The 12,855-nt window shown below is 44.2% G+C and overlaps 1 protein-coding gene across 6 annotated transcripts in view; it reads left to right on the forward strand.

The window, feature by feature from the left end:
* LOC148866225 (fanconi anemia group D2 protein) overlaps positions 1-12,855 on the forward strand; it is a 74,224-nt gene that overhangs the window by 24,906 nt on the left and 36,463 nt on the right. For all 6 annotated transcript variants that reach the window (XM_088980368.1, XM_088980372.1, XM_088980371.1 and 3 more), the window contains exon 17: positions 8,732-9,188. In XM_088980368.1, the coding sequence (XP_088836494.1) occupies positions 8,732-9,188 (457 nt within the window). The remainder of the gene's footprint in view (positions 1-8,731; positions 9,189-12,855) is intronic.

Consider the following 12,855-nt stretch of genomic DNA (forward strand, 5'->3'; position numbering starts at 1 on the left):
GCTGGCTGATAAGTTCGAGGTCCATTGTGGCTGAGGGCCTGTAGGTCAGACCTGTGAAGAGAAAGGGAATGTTAGAGGCCTCGGGTGCTAACCTGAGGCGAAAGCTCCGGCTGTCAAGTTCGTACGGGTGTGACGAAAGGCGGATGAGGCCTGAGGCTAGGATGCTTAGACGAGGCCACAAGGGAGGAAAGGAAGTTCTTAGCTGTAGTGAGTCTAGATGCTCACCTTGGGGGGGTCACCCACTATTTATACTTAAGACCGCTTGGAGGTAGGTGGACGCAGACGACTAGGATGTGGTCCGACCTTGAGGGCGTGACCATTTGAGGTTGTTGCGTGTGGCCGCGCTATTGGCCCCGCATCGTGCGCCGACCTCCGCTTGCACATGCTCTCATTGGATCTGTTCTACGCGTTGCCTTCCGCCATGTGTGTGTGCCATTGGCCTGAGCTATAAGTGCCTACATCATTTGCCCCCACTCTCGAGGCTGTGGTGGAGGTCTTAGCTGGGGATCCTGGCTTTGGCCGAAGTGAGTGCATTATCTTCACTTGGAGGCGCTGATGGGCCTTCTTTGATGAGGGCCTTGGCCTCGACTTCGGCTTGTCGAGGATGCACTTAGTCTTTGATTGCGATGGTGTTGACTTGGGCTTCGATTCCCCCTCCGAGGAATGCTGTGGTGATTCTGTCGCGTGGAGGCCTCGACCTTGGCTTCGGCAAGTTTGGGCCCGTGTTGGATACGGGTACGAGGGGTGTTTGTGCCCGGGTCCTGCACTTTACAGATATAGTGGTTAATCTGTACGAGTCATCGACCTCGGCTGGTGGTCACCGAGGGTGACGCTTGGTGGTAGGTCATCATGCATTGACTGTGTGCAGGATGGGTCTTGCTGCTGACAAGCCGTGCATGCTAAGGGTCCCCGCACTAACAGGTCCGAACCTTGCTCGAGATGGGCTCCATGTCAGGGCCGTGCATGGGACAGGTCGCTGCGTTGTGTTCGTGCGCGAGACAAGCGTTTGATTGGCCGGGTCGCGTTGCTTTCGATTCAGGATCACTGGGCGAACCAGCTGACTCATTGAGTAGACCGGTTGACTCATTTGGCATTGTTTCGTCTTCCATAGGAGTGACGTGTGTTGGTTGCCAGATTGGGCCGTAGAGGTGGTCACTCTGTGACTGTTGGATTGGGGGCGATCTAGGTCGTCCGTTTTCCTTTGAATAGGGGACTTAGTCGAGTCCTCCTTCACCATTTGCTTCCAAGCGCTATTTCTCTCAGAGACCTCGACTTTCTTTCCTGCTTTCCTTAGAGTTTCCCGGACCTCTTAGGTAAAAGACTTCTCTTGCTGCCATGTCTTACTCAGACTCCGGCCTAGAATGCTATAACTCCCAGACCCCTTGGGAGTGAGCTCCTTCAGACTTCTACCAACAGTAGTGGAGGCTACTTGGGTGAGCCCGAAATCCATACTCCGAGGCCCGAAGTCGAGGTGCTAAGGGGGAGGACTGCTTTTGTAGGCGCTGAATGCAACTGAAGGGGTGAGGATTCTTCCCATGAGAGCGTCGGGTCTACAAGGCCAAGGGAAGTCGAGGGGTCCTTGGGGTCCCCTGAGGTGGTCGAGGGCCAGGAGGTTCCCAAGCTCAGTTCGAGGGTGGGGCGTCTTCCCCACTTCGAGTTGGATAGCATCCTTGGCCTGGAGCAAGTGAAGGCCCTGCCAAGAAGTAATTCATCCCTCGGACCTATAGGCTTAGGGTTTCCGACACCGGTGATCGACCGTGGATGCTAGAGGAGGGGGACGTTTGTGCCCACCAGCACTACTTAGAGTTTGGCCTTAGGTTCCCCCTTCATCCCTTTATCCCCGAGCTATTGAAGTGGTATGGCATCTTGATCAGACAATTGGCCCCCAATGTCCTCAGGACCATCATCGCGGTGTTGGTGATGTCTCGACTTCGAGACGTGGAGCTAATTGAAAAAATCTTTAGGGTTATGTTCGTGGCGAGGCCACACCCTCAAGAGGCGGGCATATACTATTTGCAGGCTTGCCGCGGCCGCACTGTCGACAACTCCACGTCCGTCCACCATTGGGATAGCAAGTTTTTCTTTCTCTTTTCTTGGCCACACGGTATGAGAAGGAATTGCGGAAGGTCCTGGAGGAGGATCTTAAGGCTGAGAAGGCTCTCACCACAGAGCTAAAAGAGGCCTTGAAGAAGGTCGATGAAATGCTGAAGCAGTCCGAGATAAGGCACGTCCAGCTGGACGGGGTGGCTGTTCGGGCACAAGTGGTGGAGGCCGAGGAGAAGGCTCGAGACAACATCGAGATTTGGAAGACGACGGTCGAGTATCAGCATGCCCTCACCAACTATGGGGCCGACTCCTACTTGGAGGGCATTGAGGACACCAAGTTTCAAGTGCTGAAGCTGATGCCTGACTTCCCATTGGACAAGCTTGGGGCCCCAGAAGTTGAAGTCCCTCTTGCTACCGAGGTCCCTTCCGCTGCCGAGGTTCCTTCCGTCGAGATCCCAACTGCTGACGTCATCGAGGTTCCTACTCCCGCCGAGGACACTGCATAGGCTGCTCCTTGTTCTCTTCTTTGCTTTTTTGTTTGAGTCATATTTGTAAAGGGCTTGGCCTCACCCATTTGAGGCTAGTTTTTGTAAAGATGATAGGAAATGCTTAATGAAATACACTTTTTGCTTAGGGGCTGATGCCCCCTTCCGAGAGGTCACAAGTGGTAAAGAAGTTATCCGAGGTGGCTTGTTACTTAGTCGTTCGCTTAGGAAGCTAAGTTAAAGGAGTACATCCAAGGCCGAGCTATGCCGCCGAGGGGTTCGGGGCCCCTTTCCTTAGCGAGGATGAAAGGGAGGCGAAGGCCTTAGCTCTCCTGGCTTGTTTTCCACCCCATCAAAAATTGGTTGGACGAGGCTGAAGTAAGCCGCCTAGGTGTTGGGGCCCCTCCTATTAGTGGAGAGGGAAGGGAGGCAAAAGCCTTAACTCCTTTCAACTTGTTCTTTATCCTTGTTGAGGAAGCTAAGCCAAGGCTGCTTGATGCCGTTGAGGGGTCGGGGCGAGGGGTATGCCTTAGTAGGCCTGGTTTGGCTTTCCTTAGGGAGGTTTGGGGTGTGAGCGTTCGGGCGGCCGAGGCCACGATGTGCTTCCTACTTGACGAAGTACTTAGAATATTTTTTAGTGTCTTTGTTCGTGACGGGTTGAGGTCTTCGGCTGATGCTTATAGCCGAGGTCCCCATTGTTCTTTGCCTTAGCGCAAAGGCTTAGTAGGCGTATGGTCCACAAGGAACCATATGACTAGGCTGTCGTCTAGTCTAAGCGTGTAACCCCGGGGGCGGTTGTATGCATCGGCTGGTCGTGTGGCCGAGGAATCTTGGCAGTTAGCGAGATAAGAACTTATACATTAAACATGGAGCGGAGGGGGAGGAACTTTGCGCTTTATTCATTGTTCAATTGTTGAGGAGTCCATTCATTGATAATACATCCGAAGATTCTCCGAGTACCAGGTCCGCTGGACTGGTCTTCCGTTCAAATATTGGAGTCGAAATAGGCCGGGGCCGACAACTTGTTTGATTCTGTTGGGACCTCCCTAGTTGGGGCCAAGCTTGCCCACATCGGGCTCGGGCACCATAACTTTTCTGAGGATGAGGTCTCCTTGTAGTGTCTTTCCTTCATCCGTGAGTTGTAAAAGCGGGCTATTCTCTGCTGGTAGGCCGCAACCTTGAGCTGAGCCTGCTCTCAAACTTCTTTCAGTAGATCAAGGTTATTTTTGAGCTCTTAGTCATTTTTAGCTTCATTGTACGCCTCAGTACGAAGCGTTAATTGGTCAATCTCTGTTGGAGTGATGACATCAATGCCATAAATTAGGTTGAATGGGGTTTCTACCATGGCAGTCCGAGGTGTCGTCTGGTAGGCGCATAAGACGCTATTAAGTTCGTTGGTTCAAAGTGTTAGACAGTTTTGTATGCCCTTAGCTTCAATCAAAATGATGTACTTTATGAGTTTATTGTAAATGAATAAAAGTGCATATTTGATTCATGTTCCCTTGGTATGTTTTTGTGTAATACCCTTAAATTGGACACTTAATGAGACTCGTGCTAGTTTAGAATGTTCATAGCCAATGGGTCGGTCTGGGGAGACCTATCCTGACAAGGTTGATACTGTGGTGCCACCAAGTCGGTTGGGGTGGCTTGTCTCAGCTACCGGGGTGAGACCCTAGGCACATACAATGTGGGATTAATTGAATCTTTGAACTGGACCAGATTTCCAGTATTGCCCTGGACCTTGGAGATTGATGGGCAAAATTGGAAAGTTACACCCGACCCCTCGACTCGATTATGATACTGCACTAGGTGTCGGATTGGGCTGTCTTTGATGTACCAATCAGTGAGATCCTTAGCGGGGGTCAAAACCTGGGTATGTTGGGACAGCCTGAGAATTCATCTAAGTGGGTGATCATAGTGACAGGATCAGCCCCTTTGTCGGATGAAGGTAATGATCGGGGATGCACTTTCACTGATGGAAACCAAGACTGCCGGCAGCCGATTTCAATCGTTGAGATTTGTTTTGCAAAATATATTTTATATAAAAGTATATATATTATGGTTTCGAAATGTTTGCAAATAGGTTTTAATTCCTGCGATCCATACTTGAGAGAGTGCAACACTGTTCTTTGTAGCCGAGGGAGAGGTCATCTTTTGTCGGGCAATGTATGATCATTATGGGCTGAGAGGTTAATTGTAAGACCATTGAGGATAATACCTGATGGGCTAATTTTGCATCTGCCCACAGTCCCTTGGTGTTACAAGGTTGCTTAGCCCAGGGACCACTTAGGGTAAGTGTTGGGCCCATAGAGCCCATCTGATGGGTTTCAGGGGGTGCACTGTCCATAACAGTGTATTTGGCCAGGCCTTGTAACAAAGGCTGGGCTAAACCCATGTGGCTGATGTGTAGATCAATGTTTGGGTCCCACGCCATACAAGGAAGCCCAACTGGGCAGCATTTTGGAAGGTTAAATGAATACATAACCTTAAATGGGCCTTAAGCCCATTTCGAACTGGGCTAATTTGATTAGTCACTTAAGGGGCGAATTCTGAGATAAGATCAGCTGATAGGATTGGGCCCACACTTTATCCACTTGGAGAGTCCAAGATTTGAATAAGATTTAGATCTGGAAACTTCCTAATTAGATTAGGAAATGGCTGATCTAATCTGTAGATCCCTTATTTTAAAGGGACTTTTAATCCAGATATGATTTGGGTTAGCAACTCCTAATGGGATTAGGAGTTGATCCCTTTAAGTCTATAAAAGGAAGAGGGGGCGACAACCTTTAGACACAACACAAACAACCATCAGCAACAGTCTTGTTTTCAGAGCTGCGATCACAAAAGAGAGAATTCTGCACCTTGCAAATACTCTCTAGCCGCCTCCTTCCTGCAGGCGCCGCTTACAGTAGTTCGATCTCCATTCCTTGGGAGAAATCAAGATTGGATCTTGATTCCAATCTTTTGGAGAAAAGATTGGTGGGAGTTGTATTCACAAGCCGTTCAGGTGATTGTTGAGAAGAATCAAGTTCTTTTGGAAGAACACTACTGATTCTGCTCCATCCTGCACTGCGCCATTTTCAGTGGGAGCAAATTTTGGATTTTACCTTGGCCGTGAACACCTCCATTGAGAGATATTGTTTCTCTGTATCAGGTATTATTCTCCCTACTCCTTTTGGTTCAGATCTGGTTCAGTTTATGGTTCAAGAATGATCATTGAAAATATGATTTTCTAAATAGGGTATTCGATTCCCAGTTGAAGGGAGAGAAAAAATTTTGGAAATTTGCTCCCCTTATTCTGCAATCTTTGGGCGTCTATATGATGGATTTCCTATTCTTTCACTAAGGCCCTTGGCTTTGTCAAGCTTGGTCTTTAGTCCTTCGAGGATTGTTCTGTTGGTGACCTTGGGTAGGCCATTGGTTTGTGGATAGCCTACCGAGGTATACTGCTTGATGCTGAGGCCGACACACCATTCTCTGAACCTTGCATTGTGAAACTGTTTCCCGTTGTTGGTGACTAGCATGTAAGGGAGGCCGAAGCGATCGATAATGTTTTTCCAGAAGAAGTTTTTTATCATTTGTTAGACATCTATGCCCTTAGCTCCAATCAGACTGATGTATCCTTTGACATTTATCGTAAATGAATAAAGTTCATAATTGATTCATTTATATTATGGCGTGTTTCTGTGTAATACCCTTAAACTAGACACTTTTGAGACTCGTGTTAGTTTAGAATCTTCACAATCGTTGGATAGATCTAGGGAGATTTATCCTGCCAAGGCTGACATTGATGTGCCACCAAGTTGGTTTGGGTGGCTTGTCTCAACTGCCAGGGTGAGACCTGAGGTAAATGCAATGTTGGTTTTCCTAAAACCTTGAACCGAACAAAATTCCAGTATTGCTTTGGACCTTGGAGATAGATAGGCAAAACTGGAATGTTACACTGACCCCTAGACTCGATTATGATACTGCACTAGGTGTCGGATTGGGCTGTCTTGGACATGCCAATCAGTGAGATCCTTAGAGGGAGTCAAAACTTGGGTATGTTGGGACATTCTGAGAATTCACGTGAGTGGGTGATCATAGTGATAGAATCAACCCCTTTGTCAGACAAAGTGAATGATAGGGGAAATGCACTCTCTCTGATGGAAACCTAAACTGCCGGCAATGGATTTCAAATGTGTTTGAAAATTGGTTTTGCAAAATATATTTATACATTATGGTTTCAAAATGTTTGCAAAAGGTTTTAATTCTCGGGATCCGTGTGAGTAAAGAGTGCAGCACTGTACCTTGTAGCCGAGGGAGAGGTACTCTCTTGTCGGACAGTGTTTGATCATTAAGAGCTGAGAGGTTAAGTGTAAGACCATTGAGGGTTATACCTGATGGGCTAATCTTGCATTTGCCCATAGTCCTTGGGCCTTTATAAGATGACTGGACCCAAGGACCATTTAGTGTAAATGTTGGGCCCGTTAAGGGCCCATGGTGGTGGACTCAGGGGTTCACTGTATTGAATAGTGAATTTGGCCAAGCTTTGTAATAGAGGCTAAATTGAACCCATGTGGCTGATGTGTAGATCAATGATAGGGTCCCACGCCATACATAGAGAGCCAAGTTAGCCAGCATTAAAAGGAAGTGAACATGAAAGTTTAATGGGCCTAAAGCCCATTTCGAATTGGATTAATTTGATTAATTAAATAGGGGCGAATCTGAGTATGGATCAACAGATAAGGATAAGAGGATAACTCTTATCCACTTAAAAGAGTCTAGAGATCCAAATAGAGATTTGGATCAAGGAACTCCTAATTTGATTAGGAATAGCTGATCTTGATTTCCAGATAAGATAATGGGTTATCCTTATCACTTAAAGAGTTCAGGTCCAAGTAAAGATTTGGATCAAGAGACTCCTAATCAGATTAGGAGACCATCTCTTTAAGGCTATAAATAGGGAGCAGGGCGGATCTGAAAAACACACAACACAGAAGACAATTCAGTTTGATTGTTTCTGTCCTTAGTTCTTTTTCTCCCTGCTCTTGCCGCCCTACCCTGTTCGATCTCCATTTTCTTGGAACTGATCAAGATTAGATTTTGATATTGCTTGTTGTTAGAAGAAACAATTCTAAAGCTGTGCTCACTACCCCATTCGATTCTTACTGGAGAATCAGAGGTCCTTGTGAAGAACTACCTGTTGATCCTGTCTCATTCTAAGCTGTGTCATCTTCAGTGGAGGGAGGATTTGGTACACTCTTTCGGCATGAACACCTGTGTTGGGAGGAGATTGTTGTGTGGATTCCGTATCAGGTATATCCCTCCCTAATCTTGGTTTCAGATTTTGTTTGGTTTGGTTACAAGAACGAACCTTGAAAATACAGTTTCCTAAATTGGGAATACGACTCCCGGATGGGAGTAAAGAATCTTTTGAAATTTTGTCCAACCTTCTTGCAGAGTTTGGCCATCCATATGATGGATCTCCCATCCCTTCACATCTTTGCTTCTTGGAAGATTATATGAATCCCTATGCAAGAAGAAAGATAATAAAAGATTTCTGTTCCATTAACCCGTAGGCTGTTAACCTAGACACAAAAACAAAATGTCAATAAAGAGGGGACTCTAAAAGTAGAAAGGGCATCTAACTCAAGATGAGGAAAGCGAAAACACTTGAAAGATATAGTCATATAGAAACATGTATAATTATTGTTGATGAATTTTCAGGTAAGCATTTTTTTTTCTCATTTTAAGTGCCAATAGTTGCTTAGTGACATCTATGGAATCTGAAGAAGAGACAAATTATTTTAATTTTCTGGCATGCTAACATGTTATTATAACAGCAAACAAAATGTAAAGTGGTCATCATTACATATGGAAATATGCCTAGCGGTGTTACCAGAGAGATCTGAAAGTATAAGTGTCTAAAGTTGCATTTGTTACTTTTTGTGAATACCCAAGAATTAAGATGTTTGATGTCTCTTTCTCTATTTAAGATCTGTAGTAGTGCATACTTTCACATGTATGCCCTTTTTCTTTGAAGGAGTCCTTTTACATATATGTCCTTGAGCATGCTCTCTAATTCAAGCAACTTTTATTAGACCTACTAAATCCATTTGAATCAATTCAGAATAATGTTATGTAATATCAATGAGCATTATGTTTCTCATGGCTTTGTCTAATACCAATAAAGAATCTGAAGAATCTAGCTAATGCAGTTTTGTGGAAAGCTTACTGGATATCACCCTCAAATCGTACCCACTTTCCCTACCTGAGCTTCACCTTCCTGTGGGAAATTCTGAATCTTCGTTCTTAAGCAAGTCTAACCATTTGATGACCATGGACAAAAAAATTGAGCAAAAGAAAGTATGTGGAGCTTCAAAACGCAAAAGAAACTCAAAAGCACCAGAAAACTCAGATGTTAATGGGAATCTTAAGCAGCCTACAATTTTGGATGTGCTGAGAAAGGCAGGAGGTGTAACAAGTCAGGATGTCCCAGATGAAGGTTCTTCCGGTCCCTCACATAAGGTATCTCAGTGTGGAGAAGACCATACCAGTGACTCTAATGAGCCAAGTCTTGTAGAAATTTCTGCAGTGACCAAGGTTGTAGATGCACAGAGATTCAAATTCCGGCCTTTACTAGTTGATTGTTTATATATTTTAAACTTTTCAAAGGTATGTACTTTTTAATTCTACTACTAATGCTGAGTTGAATCTTTTTCCTGTAATTTGGTAATGTACTTGTTCTTTAAAAGTGTATACATTTCTCAACAATTCAGAGAGAAGCTATGTTGAGGTTTTTAATATCTTATCATTCATACATACAAAATTAATAATCAAATTTGAAATTAAATCAATACAATATTTATAACCAAAATAGGCTTCCATTTCATATCATCACATGCCATCATCTAAACCATGTCTCAACTCTCAACTATATGGGGTTGGCTGCATAAATCCTGTTCTGCCATTTTGTTTTGTTCAATACCATATCCACTGTTAAACTGTGAGACATTAAATCATATCTTACTATTTCAACCCATATCCTTTTTGGTTTGCCCCTAGCTCTTCTAGTCCCTTCAGCTTGTAACAAATTACTTCTTATTGGTGATGTAGATGGTCCTCTACACGTGCCCAAAGCATCTTAGTTTGCTTTCTCTCATTTTATAACCTATTTAAGCTATTATTTGGTTCTTTTGAATGAGTTCATTTCAGATCCCATCCTTTCAACTTCCCACTCATCCATCTTAACATTTGCATTTCTGCTAGGGCATGTTGTTTCTTGGCTTCCCGATACTCTACTCCATCTGTTGGCCTTGCAACTATTTTATGAAAAATTCCTTTTAGTCTAAGTGGTGTTCTCTCATCACACAAGACTCTGGATGCATCCCTCCATTTTGCCCATCCTACTCTACTTCTATGGGTGACATCCTCAATTTCTTCCCTGTTATAGATTATCGAACCAGGGTAATGGAAGATGTCTGATGAAACCCCTGTGAACTAAGCTTCTTTGAGGGAGCTCTTCCTCTAGAAAAAAGAGGGAACAAAGTAAGGGTGGGAGGGGGAGAAGAGAGAGAAGAAGATGAGGAGAATGAGTTAGTTATGATTTCTGATATCCTACTCTTACTACACCCTGACCCTTTGGTAGACTCGATGCACTACTCTTATCATCATTACATTCGCAACATTATGCATGGAGAGAGTCTTGGCATGGCTTGCGTGTATAGACATATCGCAAGGCTGGAGAGAGTCTTGGCATGGCTTGCGTGTATAGACATATCGCAAGGGAGGAGTGTAAAGTTTTGGGCTTGCATTAGTGGTTTCTTCCTGGGCTTGGTGACCTACATGGGCCTACTGGCTTAAGGCTGGAGTGCCTTCTTGGGTTCTAGCATTTCCCCCACCCTTTAGTTTAGCCTTCCCACTTGTCGGGGTATATTGGACCATTGCACTAGGGCTTGTTTTACAATTTTCCGGCCCTCTTTCATCCAATGGATGCCCCTAATGTTGTTGGGCTCTGTAGTGAGAATGGGTCGAATGGGCCTTAGTGTTTTTTATTTCTTTTAAGTAGTGTTTAAGGTTATGAGTCTTAGTTATGGGCTTTCTTTTTGTTTTCTTTAATTATTTCTTTAGTGCTGGCCGCCCCATTAAGGGCATCCAAGTAATTGTACTTAATTTTAGAATTAAGTTAATAAAAGAGATCAAGGGGGCTAGAGAGAGAGGTTCGAGCTCTTCTTTTCTCTCTTCTCTTCTCTTCTTCTACAACCTATTGTTGAAACCTCTTCCTTCTCCTTTCTCTCCCTTTCTTTCTTTCTTTTCCTATGTTCTCTGAATTACTATAGGTGTGTTTCTCAACTTGGTATTAGAGCAGGTTCTCACTTTCGACTTCTTTCTCTTTTCTTTGCCCATACACAATGTGTATGGAAACTGATTGGTTGATCAATCAACAACTTATGCAGCCCAGTTAGGAGGGTTTTTGGAGAGTTTTTGTGGAGGCTTTCATCCTTAGTTGAAGCCCAAGTAGGTTCTTGGAGACTTTTCCCGAAAACCCTAGATAATTGGAGAAATCTTGTTACATGTTGTAGAGACAATTTGAACCAGGTGCTTGGGGATTATAGGTAAGCCTTTTGATTTCTATTGAGGGCGGTTTTGGTTGGATTGAGTTCTGGAACCTCTAGTAGGAGAGGTTGAAGTTTCTCTCTTTCTCTCCATCTTGTCGTGTCCTGTGAAACCTTATTTTTGGGAGGTTGAAGGGTTGTTCTTTGCTCAAAATAATAAATCTAGCCTAGTAAAACCCTAATTTGATTTTCATTTGCATCCGTTCACTCAATGGAGCAAACTGGAGGAGAGACCAAATATTCCACAAATTTCGGGTTTGGACATGGGGGGCTAGTGGAGAATCTTTTTGGGGCTGTGACTACTGTGAAGTTAGATGGGACCAATTATATAGCTTGGTCTCAATCTATTAAGATACTTGTGTGTAGTAGAGGAAAATGGGGTTACATTACCGGGAGCAAGAAGAAACTGGAGGAGGATGATCCTACCTATGAAAGGTGGATGTAGGAAAACTGCACAATAGTGGGTTGGTCAGTGAATTCTATGCAACAACACATTAGTCAGCATTACCTGTGGATGGAAACTGTAAAAGAAATGTGGGATAGTGTACTAGAGACCTATTCTCAAAAGCTTAATGTTGTTCGGGCCTACAAATTGAAGCATGATGTGAATAATCTAAGACAGGGGGAGAAGCCCTTAGCTGTCTACTTCTCTATGTTGAAATTTCTTTTGCAAGAGATTAATCGAGTGGAGACTATTGTTTGGGGTTGCACAAAGGATGCAAAAACATATAGGAAGTTGGTGGAGAGAAATTGGTTCTTTGAGTTCCTCACTGGACTCAACTCGGAGGATGATATTGTGAGGTAGAATGTTTTAGCAAAGGATGAGGTGACTTGTCTTAGGTGCATTCTATGGTGAGCAGTGAGGAGAGCAGAAGATATGTTCAGTTTGTCGAGCCGTAGGTTGATCACTATGCCAATGCCGAGATGAAGCCAAAGGTTAACACTGGGAAGAAAGATGTTATTTGTGAATACTGCAAAAAGCCTAAACACACTAAAGACACTTGTTGGAAGCTGCATCTAGAGCTCATTCCTGCCAGAATCAAGAAAGAAAATGGTGGAAAAAGGTTTGAAATTGGAAAAAGGTGGAAATGCAAATGTAGCCACCTCCTCACAAGGTGAACAAGGATAGGGTGGAAAGAAGTTAATGGGAGAACAACTTGCAGCTGCCAGGGCTGCGTATGAGAAGTATGGCTGAATAATCAGTCATTTGGAGTCCATTGCTACAGCTCATTCAGAGACCGTTCCTTCCTCCACATATGCTCACTTAGGTATTCGTGCCACTACATCATGTTTATGCCTTAGGTACTCATAAAACCCCTTGGATAATTGATTTTGGTGCTTTTAACCATATGACCAGTGTTTCACAGTTATTCATCTCTTACCAACTCCTTTCTGTCCAAGATAACATATCCTTTGCTGATGGCTCTCTTGCCCCTATCACGGGAAAGGGAGACATTAAGACCTCTTATGCCTTAACCTTATCATTTGTTCTTCATGTACCTAAACTTAATACCAATTTTCTTTTAGTTAATAATTTGTTAAATCCCTGAATTGTAGTGTGACCTTTTTTCCTTCATATTGTGTGTTTCAGGACATGAAATCTCAAAAGGTGATTGGGAGTGGCCATGAGGCGAATGGGATCTCTATCTGTTAGACATGCCTAAACAGACCCAAGTACAATCTAGGAGAATTGCATTTGTTTCAAAGTCCACTAGTCGTATTATGTT

This window comes from Nelumbo lutea, chromosome 3, assembly GCF_056320005.1.
Source record: "Nelumbo lutea isolate HS-2025 chromosome 3, American lotus-T2T, whole genome shotgun sequence".
In the NCBI taxonomy this organism is placed as follows: Eukaryota; Viridiplantae; Streptophyta; class Magnoliopsida; order Proteales; family Nelumbonaceae; genus Nelumbo; species Nelumbo lutea.